General features: G+C 40.5%; 4 protein-coding genes and 3 non-coding genes across 11 annotated transcripts; 3 read left to right on the top strand and 4 right to left on the bottom strand.

The window, feature by feature from the left end:
* Positions 1-363: 363 nt before the first annotated feature.
* TRNAS-GCU (transfer RNA serine (anticodon GCU)) lies at positions 364-445 on the bottom strand. The gene has a single exon. It is a non-coding gene; the product is annotated as a tRNA-Ser (tRNA).
* A 334-nt stretch (positions 446-779) lies between these two features.
* TRNAS-GCU (transfer RNA serine (anticodon GCU)) lies at positions 780-861 on the top strand. Its single transcript has one exon. It is a non-coding gene; the product is annotated as a tRNA-Ser (tRNA).
* A 158-nt stretch (positions 862-1019) lies between these two features.
* Positions 1020-1101, bottom strand: TRNAS-GCU (transfer RNA serine (anticodon GCU)). Its single transcript has one exon. It is a non-coding gene; the product is annotated as a tRNA-Ser (tRNA).
* A 2495-nt stretch (positions 1102-3596) lies between these two features.
* On the top strand, positions 3597-5528 carry LOC108659946 (uncharacterized). Its single transcript, XM_018113132.3, has 2 exons — positions 3597-3823; positions 4381-5528. Exon 2 carries the CDS (start codon positions 4395-4397, stop codon positions 5442-5444), a length of 1050 nt encoding a protein of 349 aa, XP_017968621.1. The 5' UTR covers positions 3597-3823; positions 4381-4394; the 3' UTR covers positions 5445-5528.
* Positions 5529-5733: 205 nt separating this feature from the next.
* On the bottom strand, positions 5734-8550 carry LOC108659945 (phosphoglycerate mutase 2). 3 transcript variants are annotated; one of them, XM_018113128.3, is made up of 4 exons: positions 7910-8550; positions 6916-7028; positions 6057-6551; positions 5734-5987 (listed from the first exon to the last, which is right to left on the bottom strand). In XM_018113128.3, exons 1-4 carry the CDS (start codon positions 7942-7944, stop codon positions 5824-5826), a joined length of 807 nt encoding a protein of 268 aa, XP_017968617.1. In that variant the 5' UTR covers positions 7945-8550; the 3' UTR covers positions 5734-5823. The 3 variants fall into 3 exon arrangements, with proteins under 3 accessions (XP_017968617.1, XP_017968618.1, XP_089112343.1); XM_018113129.3 differs by having other exon boundaries at positions 8082-8549; XM_089256217.1 differs by lacking the exon at positions 7910-8550 and adding an exon at positions 7610-7833.
* Positions 6979-11855, top strand: CAH8 (Carbonic anhydrase 8). 3 transcript variants are annotated; one of them, XM_089256215.1, is made up of 4 exons: positions 6979-7055; positions 10880-11083; positions 11147-11409; positions 11476-11855. In XM_089256215.1, the coding sequence occupies exons 1-4, from the start codon at positions 6983-6985 to the stop codon at positions 11839-11841; spliced, it is 906 nt and encodes a 301-aa protein (XP_089112341.1). In that variant the 5' UTR covers positions 6979-6982; the 3' UTR covers positions 11842-11855. The 3 variants fall into 3 exon arrangements, with proteins under 3 accessions (XP_089112341.1, XP_089112342.1, XP_017968615.1); XM_089256216.1 differs by lacking the exon at positions 6979-7055 and adding an exon at positions 8262-8394; XM_018113126.3 differs by lacking the exon at positions 6979-7055 and adding an exon at positions 9224-9881.
* Gpdh3 (Glycerol-3-phosphate dehydrogenase 3) lies at positions 11854-17112 on the bottom strand. The gene is made up of 6 exons (XM_018113648.3): positions 16826-17112; positions 16587-16761; positions 15949-16528; positions 15728-15881; positions 15576-15668; positions 11854-15515 (listed from the first exon to the last, which is right to left on the bottom strand). Exons 1-6 carry the CDS (start codon positions 16867-16869, stop codon positions 11948-11950), a joined length of 4614 nt encoding a protein of 1537 aa, XP_017969137.1. The 5' UTR covers positions 16870-17112; the 3' UTR covers positions 11854-11947.
* Positions 17113-17814: the final 702 nt, after the last annotated feature.

The following is a 17814-nucleotide window of genomic DNA, read 5'->3' as shown; positions in this document are numbered from 1 at the left end:
GAGATTCTAGCGAATACACTTACTAAGCAGCTTCCCCACATTCACATCCATATCCACATCTTGTTGACACTTAACTTGTTATCAATGTATCTTTTCCCATTTCGTTTATATAACTACCCAGACTGGCCATTAAACGTACCCTGTGGCGCAGAAGAGTGGCCATAAAAACTTAAGATTCAATTGAAATAAGATAAACATCTCGCCTTGTAAAGCGATTTAAAACTATGTAGCAGCTATTGGCTTATGTATTGAAAGTTAATTTAGCTGCTTTTTGCCTTCCATAAAATAATCAAAGTAGGTGTCAATACATATTGTTGGTAGTTCATTCTAAAAATAGCTTTGAAAAATAGCAAAAAAGTCTTTCGACGAGGATGGGATTCGAACCCACGCGTGCAGAGCACATTGGATTAGCAGTCCAACGCCTTAACCACTCGGCCACCTCGTCACGTGTCAAGGGTAATTCTAAGATTCTACTAGTTATAATTGCCGAGAACGAAATTATTTATCTCTGAAGCAGTGCAATTGGGTGTCAAGCAGTGCAATATAATCAGTAGCATGCAAGCAGTAAACAATTGATACTGTGTCAGTAAATTCTACTGCTCAAAATAAGGGTGCTTTTATTTAAAAATCACAAAATTTGATTTTAGTATTAAAATAGGAACTAAGAAGCAAAAACGCATGTAAATATTTAATATTAATGTAAATACATAAACCCTGCACTGCTTGCTATTTATTCAAGCTGTTCATCAAGTAATGAACTGGTCGCGAAGGTCGCATATGACGAGGTGGCCGAGAGGTTAAGGCGTTGGACTGCTAATCCAATGTGCTCTGCACGCGTGGGTTCGAATCCCATCCTCGTCGGTTTGTATTTTTTTGATATGACGTCAAAACATTTAAATAAATAATTCATTACAATACGTGTTATTAATGAATTAGAAAAGTTCATTAAAAATGCATTGCAATACAATTATAATTAATTGCAATTTGCAAATTAAAAGAATTGGACAAAAAACCAAGTGCGACGAGGATGGGATTCGAACCCACGCGTGCAGAGCACATTGGATTAGCAGTCCAACGCCTTAACCACTCGGCCACCTCGTCTTGTTGCCAGCCGCCAGCCCAATGAGAGTTCTTAGCTCCATGAAAGCGTGATTGTTTGTTGTGAGTAATCAAACAATAATTATGTCAATAAAATGCCGAAAGAATTATAAAACCAATAAATGTGTTTGTTTATTCGGCTGAGTGAACGCCTGGACAGCACATACAAAAATCAACTGTTTGGGTTAAAGAAAGTAGCCAAGTGGTGGCGCGTGTTTTGTGGTTTCTGGAGTGAGGTCTAAGTGCTTAATTATTCGGCAACAGAGGTCAACTCTAGCTCTTGTACACTACACGAACAGAGTTGCATAGTAATCAGTTTCGTAATTCAATAACAAACTCAGTTTTTGCTATCACGAAAGTGTTTTAATACAACAGAGGCCCATACATCATGATAATAATTTTCATTATATTGTTGTTTGTTTATTTGGTAGAGTATAACAGAGATAGGTAGAACTTTTGTGATTTTGATTCGTAGAATTTATTTATTTTGCCGTGTGTATATTCGAAAGAGTATACCAGAGAAAGGCTGAACGCATGTGTATTTTTTCATAGAATCTATTTATTTTGCTGAACGTGTATGCGAAAGAGTATACCAGAGATAGGTAGAACTTTTGTGAATTTTATTCATAGAATCTAATTGTTTGTTTAAGCACTTTAGAACACGGTGCTTAAAGGGGTTCTTCTTTATCCATAACTCTGATATATTATAGAAACAGTCGTGCCGCCGGCTGACCCAGTTTTTGATTTATTTATTTATTTACATATGTATGTATACATTTTTAGCTTCAGTTCCTATGCGCTCAACCAAAATTTGCCGAAAAAGGTAAACAAATCAAAAGTAGTTTACTTTAAATAGCCTGCGATTCGGATGGGTTGATGATGCTCTTCATGATGATGACGATGGAAGATGAGCTCAGAAAGTAACTGGCCCAACTATGCGCATGTCCAGTTGTCAACAGTTGCCATCGTTGTCGTGGTGTTAATGAACCCTATTGCCTGATAGCTGATAGTTGATAGTTGTTTACGTTTACGTTTGCCTTTATGTACGTTCCAATTGCCGGCATTTACACCTAGTGCGACACATCGGCTTCGTTAGGAAAGTGTGCCCAAGTTTGATGATGCGCAGGCACGCGTGTTTATATTTAGCATTTAAGCTGCTGCTGCTGCTGCTGCCGCTGCGCTGGAGCAGCATAAAAAGCCCGCTGTCGGGTGATAGTCACGTGCACAAGGACATTCCAAGGCTAATTACGTTGGCGCGTCGCCTGCGTTGAGCGGCGCGGGCTTGGCTCTAACATGGCCTGACTCGGCTCTATTATAGCACCACCCGTTCATTATTGTTGTTGCGGCCACTATGCACACATCCCTCTCTCTCTCTCTTTCTATCTCTCCATCTCTCTCTTACTGATGTCGTTCATTTACCAGTAGCAGTAGCAGTAGCAGTACCAGCAGCAGCAGCAGCCGCTTCACAATCTGCGGCATTCAAGTACAAACGTGTAGCATGGGTATCTTTAGCTGTATCTGCATCTTTGCATCTGCGTGGTTGTCTCCAGTTGCAGTTACAGTCGCCAGCAGTCGCCGCTTAATTAGCCATGTAATTTATTATGGCCCTAATCTTTAGGAGAGCAGTGCGCCGGCGCCAACGCCAACGCCGCTGGCATTGACAAATAAACAAATTATTTATATTAGATTATTAATACAAAGCACAGCATCCCAGTTGTGCAAAAGTCAAGGAGCGCCCGTCTATGTTTATCAGCCTGTCTATAAAATCAACATAATTATACGACGCCGACTCTCCCTCTACCTTTCTCTCCCTCTCTCTCTTGCTCACAGGTTGTAGCTTGGCCTAGGGCAAGGGCTTAACAGGCAGCTCAATGACTGGCATAAACCCAGAATTATGCACACAATAAAGATGCACACCATGCCAGTGCAGATGTCTGTATGTAGAGTCTTACATATGCTCGTAGGTTGAGGTAATCGCACAATTATGCCCAATTATGCAACAGTTGTTCGTGACTGGGGCGTTGCTGCAGTTACAGATATACACAGGTGCTTAAGCTTGGCGCTAAGCAGATTGTTTTCTGGATATCGTTAACTAATGAGCCTTCTACTTACTGACTCCACCACACTCCACCACCAGTTTCCTCCCCAGCCCGGGGGCCGTCATCAGTGTCATACAAATTAAAATACATAATCGCGGGTGTCAGTTACAGGGCATGCAGACATACGATCTTGTAATTAACATTTCTCAGATATTCTTTTTGCTTAAATTTCTTCTTTATTCTTTCGCTCTTTTAATTTGCTGCAATTGCATGTGCATCTGACACAGCGGCCATTGACACTTGTGTGTAATTATAATTATATTTATGTACATATGCCAACGTTTGGGCTGCCAGCAATTAGCCGATTTATCACCTGGGAGCGACCTCAGTCGATCTCACAATAGCAACTGGAGTCTGCAATAGCAGCAGCAAAAGCGACAGCCACAGCGACAGCTTTTGGCCCGCTTCTAACTGCTTGGGCCAACTCTCGCCTCTTGGCCAGTTCTGCGCCTGCGCAGCGACGCCGTCGTCTGTGTCGCCTTAGCCAATATAAAGCCCAGCTTCTAAGCGCGCTCAGACTTATTGCCAGTTCAACACGTGTGTGGTGCAGTTCATCCGTTCTTTCGCTACTGTTCCTGTGCTGAATCCTGTTCAGTACTCGAAAAGCTTTTCATTTGGATTTACAAGTACGCAGTGCCAAAATATTGTGAATAGTTTTTAAACAAATTGTGAATTAAGGGAAATTTTCTATAAAATATATTAAAAAACTTTCATGGCGCTACAAATATATCATCGAAAAATTTAATATGAAAGAATTTAAAATGATATTGCCAAATGCTTGTTTACTGTGAAAAAAGAAAAACAATTAAATTTGTATTTTATTTTACATTTGATTTTTAGGGGATCTCTTTGGTCCTCTACTTTTGAAATATATATATATATATATATATATATATATATATATATATATATATATATATATATATATATATAGATATATATATATATATATATATATATATATATATATATATATATATATATATATATATATATATATATATATACATACATATATAGTTTTTAATGATATACGAAATAACCTCAGTACAACTTAATATTTGCTTCATTAACATCAGCCTTTTGAGATCTTAAGTCTATAGAGAATATTGTTCTCTTTTAAATGGGATCTTAAATTATTAATTTTCCATAAAATTTATATACCCTTTATATACCCTTGCAGCTAACGCCGCTGCCATGTCAACTCACATGGCCAATCTGCGCATTTTGCTGTCCTTGCTGCTGATCTGCTCTACGCAGGCTGCCAATCTGTCGCAGCTGGTCAAGAAGCAGACGCAAGTGAAGCAGCCGCAGCAGCAGCAACAGCAGCAGCAGCAGCAGCAACAGGCAGCTGGGCAGCAGTATGCGCATGAGACGGAGCTGCCAGCAGAGCAGCAGCAGGATATCAAGAGCGAAGAGGAGGATGATTCGTATCAGATGCTGCACGAATTCAAGCAGGACTCTCGCATGCCAGCCTCTGGAGCGAACTTTGCTTGGAATCCATATACAGCAGCAGCTGCCGCCGCCTCCGCCGCAGCAAATCCATTTGAGAACATGGCGCCGCCTGCGCCGGCTCTGCCCATGCCCAAGATGCTGCCATTTATCGGGTATGCACAGCCGCTGCTGATACCCTTTCCGCTGTACATAGCCCCAGACATGTTCTATCCGACCTACCCGGGCGCCAGCAACGATCTGGAAGATGTGGTCATGTCGCGTGCCGCCGGCGATCGTCGTCCGCCCGCTGCTCAAGCGGGTCGCAACTCGCCCATTTACTATGTGCGCCTGCCGCCCACGCCGTACATGTTTGTGCCCACCAACCTGGCACCGACCCCGTTCGCCAACAGCTTCTCGCCGCTGCTCACCTATCAGCCCATGCCCACGTTCTCCACCTTTGGCTCGGTCTTCAATCTGCCCGTCAACTTTCTGGCCAACGGCAAGCCCTCCGGCATTTATCAGATGAATGGCGCCGCCGGGGATATGGCATCATATACCCCTGGATATGGGAGCAACTTCAATTTGCGCCCGCCCACACCGACCAATCCGTATAGACCGCCTCTGGCCACCAACTACGGCCATGCGCCCCAGCAGCAGGGCTTTGGGCTGGCCTCTCTGCCGGCTCCGCAGCAGGACTCCAAGTTGACCTCTCTGAAGCGTCCCTTTCTGTTTAATGGGCGCCCCGAGGACATCTATATTCTGCCCAACAATATGAACTCGCTGTACAACTACAACGAGCAGAACTACTACTGACATGTGGTGGGCGTGGCAGCAACTGAAAGTATTACTGAATGCATTTTAAACTAACTAACAATAAAATTGCATATAAAAACTTTATTTGTGCGTTTTCCAGACTTAATTAGCCTAATGATAACATATCATCTAGGTTGATCATCAAGTCGTAGGGTTATATATATATCTTATCTAATGAAGCCCTTATATGGCTTAACATCGCTTATCTATACAAAAAAGCGTCTTGAAAGACAACTTGGTAGTTTGTATTTATCAAGAAATAAAAATATAAAAAAAATAAAGACGAGAATAGTCGGATAAATAGTTAATATTACATAATATTGTCTTAATTTTAAATACTTGGGTTTTTACAAAATTTTGCAAAAAGAAAATTAAGTTCTCAATCGCCAATAGCCGCGACTTTCTTCTTCATTTTCTCAATATATTGGCTATCGCCCAAGTATTTGACATCCCCAACGAGCTCTCCGGACTTAATATTGAACTCGTATACGATTGGCACACTATTGGGAATGTTGACCTTTTCGATTTGCTCCTCGGAGAAACCTAAAAGCGAAATAAACAGAGGAAATATTTTAGATTTATTGAACAAATATTAGGAATAATGTAGCGCACCTTCGATATGCTTAATCAGAGCTCTGGCAACGGTTCCATGGACGACGAGCAAGATACGTGTCCCCATTAGGACTTCTTTCTTAATCTCTAGCCAAATGGGAGCGACGCGATCCACACACATGCGCATGGATTCGGTGAGGGGAAATTCATTGGGTGGCACATCCAGAAAGGCAGGATTGTTGGCGATCTGATAGTAATAGATATTCGACTCATTGATGGGCGGCGGTAAGCCGTCGTAGTTGCGTCGCCAGAACTGTACCTGCTCCTCGCCATACTGATTGGCCAGCACGCGCTTGTTGACTCCTGTCAGGTTGCCATAGTGCCGCTCATTCAGTCGCCAATCGGACACGATTGGCAAAAACGAGCATTGCATTTCGCTTAATATAGCTTCGACCGTTGTCCTCGATCGACACAGCCTCGAGCAGTAAACCTTATCGAATACCATGTTGGCTTCATTCAAATTGGCAGCGGCCAAGCTTCGCGCCTCCTCCAGGCCTAAAACGAAAATTGAAGGTTAGTATAAGAGTAAGTCAATTATTTTATCTTTTAAAATAAATCAGAATTTCAAAAATAGAATAGAATATATACAAATATTATTAAATTTTAAATATATACATAAGTAAAATATTTGTGTATGTTTCAATTTACAGAATTCCTAATGCAATATTAATTAATATACATAGATAATGGTTATTTAGTGAAATATGTATATGTGTAGACAACAAAGAATTTATTCTGACATTAATTCGATCAAATCTAACATAAATACGCATTGTGTTACGTCCTTTACGACAAAAGCATAATACCCTTTGTTGAGAGCATAATAACAAATGTACTGTTATCACTGTTGTACGCTTACCACCCGCGCTGAGCGGCGCATCGTGCCAGCCGCAAAACAGATTCTTCAGATTGAACTCGCTCTCGCCATGGCGCACCAGTACAAGTTGATTCGTTCTGCTCATCAGGTTGTTGCTGAAGCGATAAAACAGGTCTCGTTTGGTTAGTCAACTTAATTACCACTAGCGCCAGGCGTTTTGGAATATTAACTAAATGAATTGTGTTAGTGTATCACTCAATATACCGTTATATTCTAAATATAAATGATTAACAATAACAACGGAAAAACTCCCAAGCGAATTGACTTTTGGTTTAGTCGTCGTTGTATTCGACACAGGCCAATTTCTATTGAATTGCTTGAGACACGAGGCTTGAATTGATACTTTTTTGAAACGCGCATACCGCGCATTCTTTTGGCTAACGTATCCGAAGTAAATTGAGAAACAGAAAATAATAATGAAGACAAAAACACAAAAAACAAAAATAAAAATAAATAAATAAATAAAGAGTCCGCGCTCACATGCCAAAGCCCAAACAAGACAAAACGAATTATAATTGCTTTTGGGTATGGGTACACGCTGCTGGCTGGCTGGCTAGACAGCGAGACAGACATGAGAGACAGCGCACGCTTTGACTACGCTTTGTTCTGTTTTTGCGCTTTGTGTTTTGCTCGTCTCATTCGCCGTTTTTGGTGGTATTAAATTTTTGTTTGTTACTTCGCACTTCCTATTGTTACTGCTGTTGCGCTTGCCATTGCCGTCGCAGTCGCTGTCGCAGCTATTGGCATTGCATGTGCCAGCATATTGGCATAGTTTAGAATTAATATTTTATTATTATTTTGCAGTTGGATCTACGCTTTATTCGCGAACCGCGTACTGAAAATAGCGCGCCAAAGCGTCGTTCGTCTATGCCGTCGCGTGATTTTCTCGCCGTGCCTCGTCTCGTCTTGCTTCGACTCTTCACGCTGTTTACCCTTCTCTCTCTCTCTCTCTCCCTCTCTCGCATATTTTACTTACGCCTGGCATTGTAGCAGTTCACAAAGCTCGCGCATTTCGGTGTTTTTGTTGTTTTTGTTTTGTTTTGCGAGTGTTTGTGTTGGTTACGATAAATATTTGTTGACTTTTTGCGTAGCTTTAAGTTTTGCTTCTTGTTTTTGTTTTAATATCAATTATAAGGTCAGTACGTTACACTTTTTGTTTCAATAATTTCCACGTTATCCACATTGTCTTGCACTCGCTCGCTGAATTTGTGCACTTTTTCGTTCGCTACGTTTTCTTTTTTTTTTTATCTAGTAAGACTTCTGCCTGCAGCTACGTTTGTTTTCCTATTGGCCACAGTTGAGTACTGCGCAAAATTCTTATTGGTAAAATATGAGCTGCTTAGCCTCTGTCGGCGTCGGCATCGACAACGACGCTAGCGTCGACGCTGCTAACGACTGCGCCTCAACAACTGATGCTGAGCCGGTTGTTGTTGCTTTTTGCTACGTTTTATTCCGCAACACGTTAAGTCCGAGCGAAAAATCAATATAAATACGCACATAGCCAGGAAAATGAAGAGAATTTTTGAATAATTTTTAATTTAGTGGGTAATTTGTCTGTGTTTGTATTGGCCAACTGTGAGACGAAATAGTTCAAAATTTTTTAATACATGAACTCTATGTATATTTTGTTTAAATATACATAAAATTTACTTACAAAAATATTTTATCTTTTTAATTATCTGAAATTAAATTAAGAAATTACTTTGCCACTGGGCACACAAATCCCATTTGAAAAAGCTTTTATATACATATGTATATATAATTTAAATAAAATTGATTGTATAAGTATACAAGAAATGAGAGAAAGAGAATTATTTGTGAAATTTTGTTTATATACAGACACATTGAAGTGAATCGCACAGCATTAAAAAATCGTTTATCGGCCAAGAATTGGCTCGACTATGATCTTGATCTTGATCTTTGAGCTGATATATTATACTTTTGGCAACACTTCAATAATTGCAATCGCATTGAAAGCTTTCCGTTAAAAAATCTGAAGAGAAATTTAGCGATAAAACATTCTCTTTCTTTAAACATAGCTAAGCTAATCAGAAATTTTAAATTATTGAAACTCTTTAGTTGTAAACCATAAATGGAGTTTTTATATTAATTTTTTTTGGGGAATTCGATATGTATATACACCTATACCAAAAAATAGTTAAATTGTACAACATATATTGTTTTTGCTCTGTTAGAAATGGAATAAATTATGTTGAATCGCTAATCTGATAATGTTGGTATTTATTTATTTATTTTGCATTTTCTTGTATTCATATTTAACTAAAAGGACAATAAGATGTAATGAAGTCAGGGTATAAAATCGTCGTTAGCTAACTGTAGTTTTAATCTCGAAAACAACTGTAAATTCTTAAAGATAAGCTTAAAGCTCAGTGTTATGGAATTTTGGCATGTCATCATTGTAATCGGAATGTTTCTATAGTGAATTGTAATAGTAAACACAGAAGTTCAACTAGAATCCATTCTCGGAGCTGTGCAGCTGCCAAAATATGAGCAGCTTAAATCTGTAAATGTTATGTGGGTGCTTATAACTGTCTGTGTGTCAACTTATTTCGGCATTGTTTGTTGGCGCTGTTGTCGTTGAGCCGCAGAAATCGAGCATGAAAAAAAGAAACTCTCAAGCCATCCACCCCCCAGAGCCGATGGCATTTCCCAAAAGATCTCGACTCTGACGAAGGGCTGTCGGAGACCACGAATCCGTATAAAGGTCTAAGCCCGCCATGAGCGCGGCTCAGTTGGCAGAGCAGCGTGCGTGAGCCTCTTTGTCGGGTCGTTCGTGTACATAACGATTGCATACTTCAGTTGATTTACACTTGAATAAGAGTTAATGTACGTCTGTGCACAGTTGTCATTATAATTGCGCAGAATGCATTTTCCGGCAATTGGCGACTTCTATCAGCGTCTTCTGTTTCTGCTGCCCTTCTCAGCGAGTGGGTATTATTGTCAAATTAAGAACTTTATTTACAAATCAATCGAGTGTGTCCATGCTATCTATATAAACGATTGCCATTAACAATTGTGCAAGTGAATAATACTACTTTGTGTTTGCAACACAAACACATTCGGGTCTCTTCAGTATGCTCAATGGGCCTTGCCTGCTTGTAACGGTACATGCACCTTACGCACTGGGCGAATTTATGAGCCATCTCTAATCTAATATCGCTCATATGTCACCTTAAGTACTCATAAAACTGTCAAATCGAGAGGGAGTGAAGCGTACGCATAGGCCAACTAATGGATAGTAAACAAAAGACGCGGCTTGTAAATAATAACAATAATTAAAATTGCATGCACAAATGCTCTGCGAATAGCGAATAACCATGGAAGATGTCGCAGCACTTTTATTGTTGTTTACAATAAGGTTATATAAGATGGCGCAAATATCTTAGCCTTTTGCCCGACTTCCCCACTCAAATTGGACAATTATGGTACGCAATTGGCTCTGCGTTTTGGGAATTGAGTCAAAGCGGTTAGCCATTGTGATTGAATATCGTTGGGATTGCTCAACTAATCTGCAGTGAATGGTGACTGCCATAGATCAAGTAACAAGATAATCCATATTCATCATCCGACGACCTGGCGCACTCCTTAACAAGACAGTTACGTAACTGATCTAGCCGATAGCTGAGCTATTTCGAGTTTGCTCATAGTCATAGTCATTATTATTAATATTAATAATATATATTTTTGAAACCAAGTCCACCTCTAGTCTAGTGAAGTCCATATTATTAAGCTATCCAATTATATAATAGTTGACCGTTTATCCAACATTTGGATGATCCATATATTGAAATATTCTAAAACTGAAAATACAATTAGTAAAACCCATTTTTACGAACACAACTTACCCGACTATAGCGTACAAGATTTAAGTTAAGAGCTCAAACTGTATTTATCCTAATGACTATACAAAATTATCCTCAACTAGATCTGCTGCCAGAAGGGCTACGCTTCAGCTATGACGATCCTCAAAGCTGGCGACTTAGTTATCCACAATGTGGGGGTAACTATCAGTCTCCCATCTCGTTGAGTCTCCACAAGGCAATACCCATTGGCTTGCCTCCATTGCACTTTGGTCATTATGACCAGCCCTTCGATGAGCTCTTGAGTGTGAGAAATAATGGACATACAGGCATGTATGCTGGCCCAACAATATATTTGTGATATTAATGAATCTCTTTTAACTTCCATGCAGTTGAGTTCAGCGTGCCGACAACGGTGCTGGGGGAACGTCCTTTTCTCACTGGCGGACTACTGAGGGATTTCTACGAGGCGAGAGCTGTGCATTTTCATTGGGGCTCGTCTCAGCGTAAGGGCTCCGAGCATTTGCTTAACGGGCGGCGTTACGATCTGGAAATGCATATTGTGCATCGCAACACAAGATACCAGAGTGATGAGGAGGCCAGAAACCAAACCGATGGACTGGCCGTACTCGCAGTGCTCTTTAAGGTGGTGCGGGTAAGTGAAAGAATTCTTGGAACAAACCTAAGCAAGCAAATAATATAAATTCGTATTTTCTTGCAGACCAGCTATCTGTTTTATCAGCCCGGCCTTAATGAGATCTTTGGTTCGCTGCTGCACCTGGGCGACTTTAATAGCAGCTACACCCCGCCTGCTTTTCTTACACTCGGATCGCTGCTTGGCAACCTGGATAGAGGGAATTTTTATGCCTACATGGGATCGCTGACCACGCCCCCATGCTCGCCGGCTGTGGTGTGGCACGTGTTTGCCGAAGTGTTGCCCATTTCGCACCTGGAACTGCCGAAGTTTTGGCAACTCAGAGATCGCCGTGGACGTCCGCTGTTGAACACGTTTCGGCCACTGCAGTCGGTGGAGGCGCGTCAGGTGTTCCATCGTCGAGCTTCCGAGGCATATGTCTGGTCAAAATAAATGCTAAAACTCAATATATTTTACGAATTTATTGCCAAAAAAAAATAATTTTATCTGGATTAATTTAGGTAAATTTTTTAACCGAATTTACGTAGTTCGCCAATGGTTACTTGCAGCCACCTCTGTAACGTGACAAAAAAGCCGCAAAAAATCCGAGTTCTATGGCCAAAACGGAGGAACGCATCATGAAAGGCGGTAGCTTCAAGACGGGACGGGTCAGCTTTGGTACACTGGCGCTCGCATGCATTGACTGAGATGCAACCGACAACGGCTTCTGCGGCAGAATCGCGTTGCGATGCAGCTCACTCTGCCGGCGGTAGCTCATGGTGTGGTACTCCTGATCTCGCACATCGAATGGAGGACGTGGAATGCGCACGCGCGGATTGAGCGGCGGATGGAATGGCTTGATGGAGACCTTTCTATTGACTCTACCCTGTTGCTGCTCGCGAACCTGTCTAGGGGAAGAGTTGGTCGTCCTATCACCCTCCTCTATGTTATATGGATCGTTGCCCTCATAGGCGACGGGTCGCTCTTTATACTTTTCTTGGCCTGGCTGGCCCTTTGTCATGATTTTCGCTAATCTTTTGCTTATTTTACTGATTTGCGTCTCCATTCGCTTGAGTTTCGTTTGATTGGGCTCCGTTTCAGTCTCATTTATATTCGATTGGGTGGCCGAGCGTGAAAGGTCTTCGCGCTGGTTCGGTGTTTTCGATTTCTCCAACGCAATCCTTTCTTGACGCCATTCTCTTCTAGGCGTTTCGGTGGGCTGTGTTGATGACAATTTACTGGTTCTGCCCTTTGCTTGTGCTGGATTATCTACCTCTGTTGGCCGCTCAGCACTCGATTTGGCTTTGAGCATTGATGTGCTTATCGGCATATTCAATTTTTGTCTATCCATTAATCTGACCTGATCCATTGACTCGTCCTCTGTTATGACTTCATTAAACTGTGCTCGCGTGTCTTCGACTGGCAATTGAGAACTCTTATTCATTTTATAGTGCAGCCTCTGCTGACGTTCGAGTTCCTTTTCTATTTGTTGTCTTTTATTTTGCTTTCTATCCTCTCCGGCAATAAAATCAGCTAGATGACTATATTTGTAGGCATCCAGAGCTTGAACATTCTTTTCTTGCTTGAGAGAGTTGTCAAACTTTTCACTATCCAACAGCCAATCCCATTCTGAAGTATGCTTTCCAGTTTTGCCGCGAACCTTTCCCGTATCTTCTGTATTCCGATCAATTCCTGTACTCTGTCGGCTCTTTATACTTGGTATATTCTCAACATATTTTCTAGCGACTTGAGTGTTCGCGGGTTCCATATCCAACGGAAACGTCTGTGCACTTCTAAATTTAGCATCAACCTTTTGAAGATCCTTAGCTTCATCTTTCACTTGACTTCCACTAAAGGGCAATAGCTGCCAATTTTTCCGAGTTGTCCGGTCCGCGTCAGACGGAACTGTCTGTTTCGTAAGTTTCGTTCTGTTGTCACGATTGTTATTTTTCTCTTGGCTATCTAGCAGCGTATTGATTTCTCCATGTCTAGACCGCATATTCTCTGACTGATTGGCTGCCATAAAATTGATATCTTCGTCTATTTGAGATCGATCTAAAATTGGTTGCCCTTTCTGACTAAACTGCAAATACTGACCATATTTTTTAATTTCGTCCGACTCTTTAAATTCATGTTCATCTAAAATATCCTCTGCATCCTGTATATTTACCATTTCTGATTTCTTTTTGTCTTGTCTGGCTCGTTCTAACTTGTGCTCCTTGCGCTTTCTTTCCTTTTGTTTCACTTCCTCTTTCGGATTTTCATCCCCGCGATTGTTTTTCATCGACCTGTCTCTGCTTTCAATTTCTTTAGGTATCTCGGTATCTAGAATAGTATTCTCCACTTCCGCTTCTAAATCCTGAACCAATTTGTTATTCTTCCGCTCCGGCTGCCAAACACGTCTAGCCTCGTCATAATTAAATCGTATCCATCTCGTGTTTTTATCCATTGTCTTATCATCATGCTGTTGTTGATGGTTCCAATCTGATGTGCCTTTGGCTTTCATTTCAATGGTATTTTCCAAATTTTGTTTCGAAGCATCTCCATCTCTGGCGTTTATGCCGCATGCTTCCATTTTCTCGTAGTCTTCCATTGCTTTAAGTTGTTGTACGTCCTCGACTGAAAATCGCGGAGACAATGAAGATATATAATATCCTTTCTCAGTTAATTGACCAGGAGAAAACTTGTCGTTCTGTTCATTGAAATATTCGGATTGTTGATTAGCCCCGATCGGTTCCATGGGAACACTCTTGCACATTTCCTGCGACTCATTAGCTATCTCGCTTTGGACAGTTAGATTACTTGACGCCAGTTCGTTATTGTAGCCGGGTGCCAGAAATGATGAATCTGTTGAAGTCACATTATTTGATCTCTGCTGCATCTCAATTTTGGTATTTGATTTTGTTTCGATAGGCTTTATTCGAAATGTTATAGGCTTTAGTAACATCGACTTTGGCAGCTTCTCTTGGAACTCTAATTTGCCTTTGTTCAACGATAGTTGTTCCCATTTCTCGGGAATGTTCTGGTTGCAGTTACCCTGCGCATCTAGCTCAGCTTTGGTTGAATTTGATGGATTCTTTTCCTTTGAAGGATCGATCGGAACCTTTTTTGACCTTATACTTATTTTATAGTCGTATTTGAAACTACCCTCAGAATTGGAGGGCTTGTTATTAGTGTTCTTTGTAGGCAAGTCCATTCTCAATCTATCGTTTTTCTCTTTGGCAATATTTTTGTTTGGTTTTTCCACATATTCTCTCATTATTTTGTTTTCAATTGTTGATCTTTTTAATAACTTCAGGTCCAATTCATCTTTCTCCCTTTTGCGCATCATTTCTAGAAACTTCTCCTGTTGAGGATCGTCTTCAAATAAACGCATTTCATAAGAATTTTCCTTAGGCATCCTTTTGTCATTGTCAGCCGACTTCGATTTTCTAAGCGCAGTTGATTTTCTCGTTGTTCGGTCTCCAACGTTTTCCCCAAATCGTTCATCGATCGATTTTGATTGTGCCACTGTTTTAGTCTCCGGTGGGGGGTTCTCTTTTCCCTTAACCCGCACCTTCAACTCTTCATATTTATCAATTCGCGGCCTGCCTTGGTATTGCATTGGCATAGGGTTATCGGGGGTCGTATTCCCATCTGACATTACTATCGGATTGATTTGTGTTTGCTTTCCATGGCTCGAGGTTTTACTATCAGTAGGATTTTGATTCGCAGTATATTGTGAGCCGATAAGCAGGAGGTCCTCCTTCGGCACTGATGTGTCCTTAATCTGAAGACAAATTTCTGGATCGTCCTTCATCGCTCCCATTTCAAAAGAAAATTCCATGCTTCCCTTATCGGAATCCGATGCACAAGTTTCAGCTGCAGTATTAGAGTTACGAGCAACATGTCTTAGCTCTCTCGAATTACTTTGATCATTGAAATAATCAAAATATGGTTTCCAAAAGCCATCGTCTGAAGTGGAATTAAAAATGGGTTCGTCATTCAATTCCTCAACCCTTCTGCTGCTATCAGCTGAATCAGTACTGAAATCGGGAACTGTGTCAGCTATATTCTCAAGAACACTATCTGCGTTGGAAGAGAAAATTGAAAACTCATCTTTCTGCAGGTTGGTGATGGAGTAATTGCTATAATAGAATAGGATTGAATAATCAGCAAGATTTTAAAAACAAAAGAATCATACGAACCTCAAGTCCGGATGATTACGGAGGGTTTCAACAATTTCATACGGTGGCACCTCCCTCTGGCAAATTCGATGTACAGTCGAAAACAATGGATACCTTTAAAAGAAATGTTATTGATAGTACAGATATATACTGACGATTTATTATAAACCCACGTTTCATGCAAATTCGACTTTTCCAAATATGCATAGACCTCTTCTGCAATAATGGGCCCAAGCAACTTGCGACCGCTCAGAAGAGTTGCTTCGATTTCCGGTATTGTTTTTCTCGAAGTAACCAAGTTTTTGGCAAATGTCACATTTTTGTCTCCTAGAAAGAAAATATGGGTATTATCAACAGGTTCCCACTTACTGTATTGCAGTTAATTGTTACTCACCATAGGAGGACGCCACGGAATTTGCTAACCCACAACTTTCGAATAGGGTAGACACTTTCGTTGTTGGATTAAAATTCTTGATGAAACGCATCATTTCTTTTAAGCCCAGATGAAGGCAAGCCACACGGGCATTATCTCCCAATCGCAAGCCATCAATGAAGCCGGCACTTAGCGCAACCAAATCCTTTAGGGAATTGCATAATTCCACTCCATTAACATCGTCTATGGCAAAGACCATGCAATTTTCAGTCTGAATCAAATTAGTCAATTCGTTTGCATGATCTTGGTTGTTGCAGCCAATAGTGATCTCGCAGAGTTTACCCTGTGCCATTTCCATGGCACTGTTAGCATTCATCATTGAATAGCATGGTATACCCAAGTGCTTTGTAATGGCATGCGAATAGAGATCAATTTCCCCATCTTTAATGTGCTCGAGTCCCTTTACTAATGAAACAGCATAGGCCCCCGGTTTCACATGGTCCGCTAATATATTACAATACGCTTTCAAAAAGGTATGCGGCGTGGCAAAGATTAATATGTCTGCATCTCGAGCAGCATCAATAAGATCATTGACTGCAACCTAAATGCAATGGATTCTCAGTAAACTATACAAAAGTAATTTAATAAGTGGACTTTACCAAGTTGTTGGGCAGCATTATTCCGGGCAAATATTTAATATTTTCGTGTTTTTCATTCATGACCTGTGAAAGGTAATTGTTTCTCACAATCTCATCGTACACATAGATGTTAACTTGGGGATCGAAATCATAGTGGAGTACATTCTGGCACACAGCGGTTGCAATTGCTGATCCCCTGAAACACGTATAAAGAAAACTTCGTAAGAAGGCAGAAAGAATCATTTGGTGTGTGGACCTACCAGCCTTCCGATCCAATGATGCAAACTTTAGGATTTTTTGACATAATCAATTTTTACAATTCAACTCCGAATGGAGGCCACAAGCATTAAAACTAAATTTTAAAAGTTACCAAATTATTTCTAATATTTAAAGAGCCAAGACTTTTTTAATTTAAAAAAATTTATAAAATTTAAGGTGCTGTCCTGTGAAAAAGGCCCAGATACACTAAATTTCTTTCCGAATCGAACATGTTGACAGGTAATTCAGTGACAGTTCCTTCAACTGTATGCTTCAAACTCGTATACGATCTCCGATGAAGGATCCATTGGCGATTCATTGGACAGCCTCCCGGTCTTGGTTATTTGTTGCTTTTCCTTTTGCTTCTCCTGTTGCGCTTCCTGCTGTGAAATAGCACGCAGCTCGAATTCGGTTATGATCTGTGAAATGCGACTTTTGGCTTCAGCTGCCAGTTTAGGTGGCAAACTCTTGATGCTGATACAAGCGCTTTCAAAAAACAAATCGTAGCTATCCCGTTGTTGCATATGCAAAGTTTTCTGGCTTAGGGTCGTTGTTTGGGGTTCTTGATCTGTCTTTTGGCATTCTTTTGTTCTCAAGTCTTGAAAATAATTGTTTAATAAGGTACGATCTCGCACTATGCTCTGCAATAGCTTCTCTCGATCTAGAATTTGTTCAGATTTCATGCTATGTCGCCTGAATGGCATGCTGCTATTTTGATGCTTTATTATAATTTGTGACTGAAAATAAAATAGGTTTTAAACACTTGAATACGTCTACGTTTATGTGCAAGAGCTTACCTTAATGTTCCCAAGCAAACGATTTTTATTATTATTATTATTATTTATTTATTAGATAATATATAAAAAATATAAATCTAAAAATTATTAAACGTGCTAGCTACGAGGGCCATCGACGTGAATGTTGGAAGTTAAATTGGATGAAAAATATTACAAAGATTTATAAACTTAACAATTAAATTAATATTTACAGC

The sequence above is a fragment of the Drosophila navojoa genome, chromosome 2, assembly GCF_054131105.1.
Source record: "Drosophila navojoa isolate 15081-1374.11 chromosome 2, UAZ_NAV_1.0, whole genome shotgun sequence".
Lineage (NCBI taxonomy): Eukaryota > Metazoa > Arthropoda > Insecta > Diptera > Drosophilidae > Drosophila > Drosophila navojoa.
The sequence above is the reverse complement of the archived record's forward strand: the minus strand, read 5'-3'. Positions and strand labels throughout refer to the sequence as shown.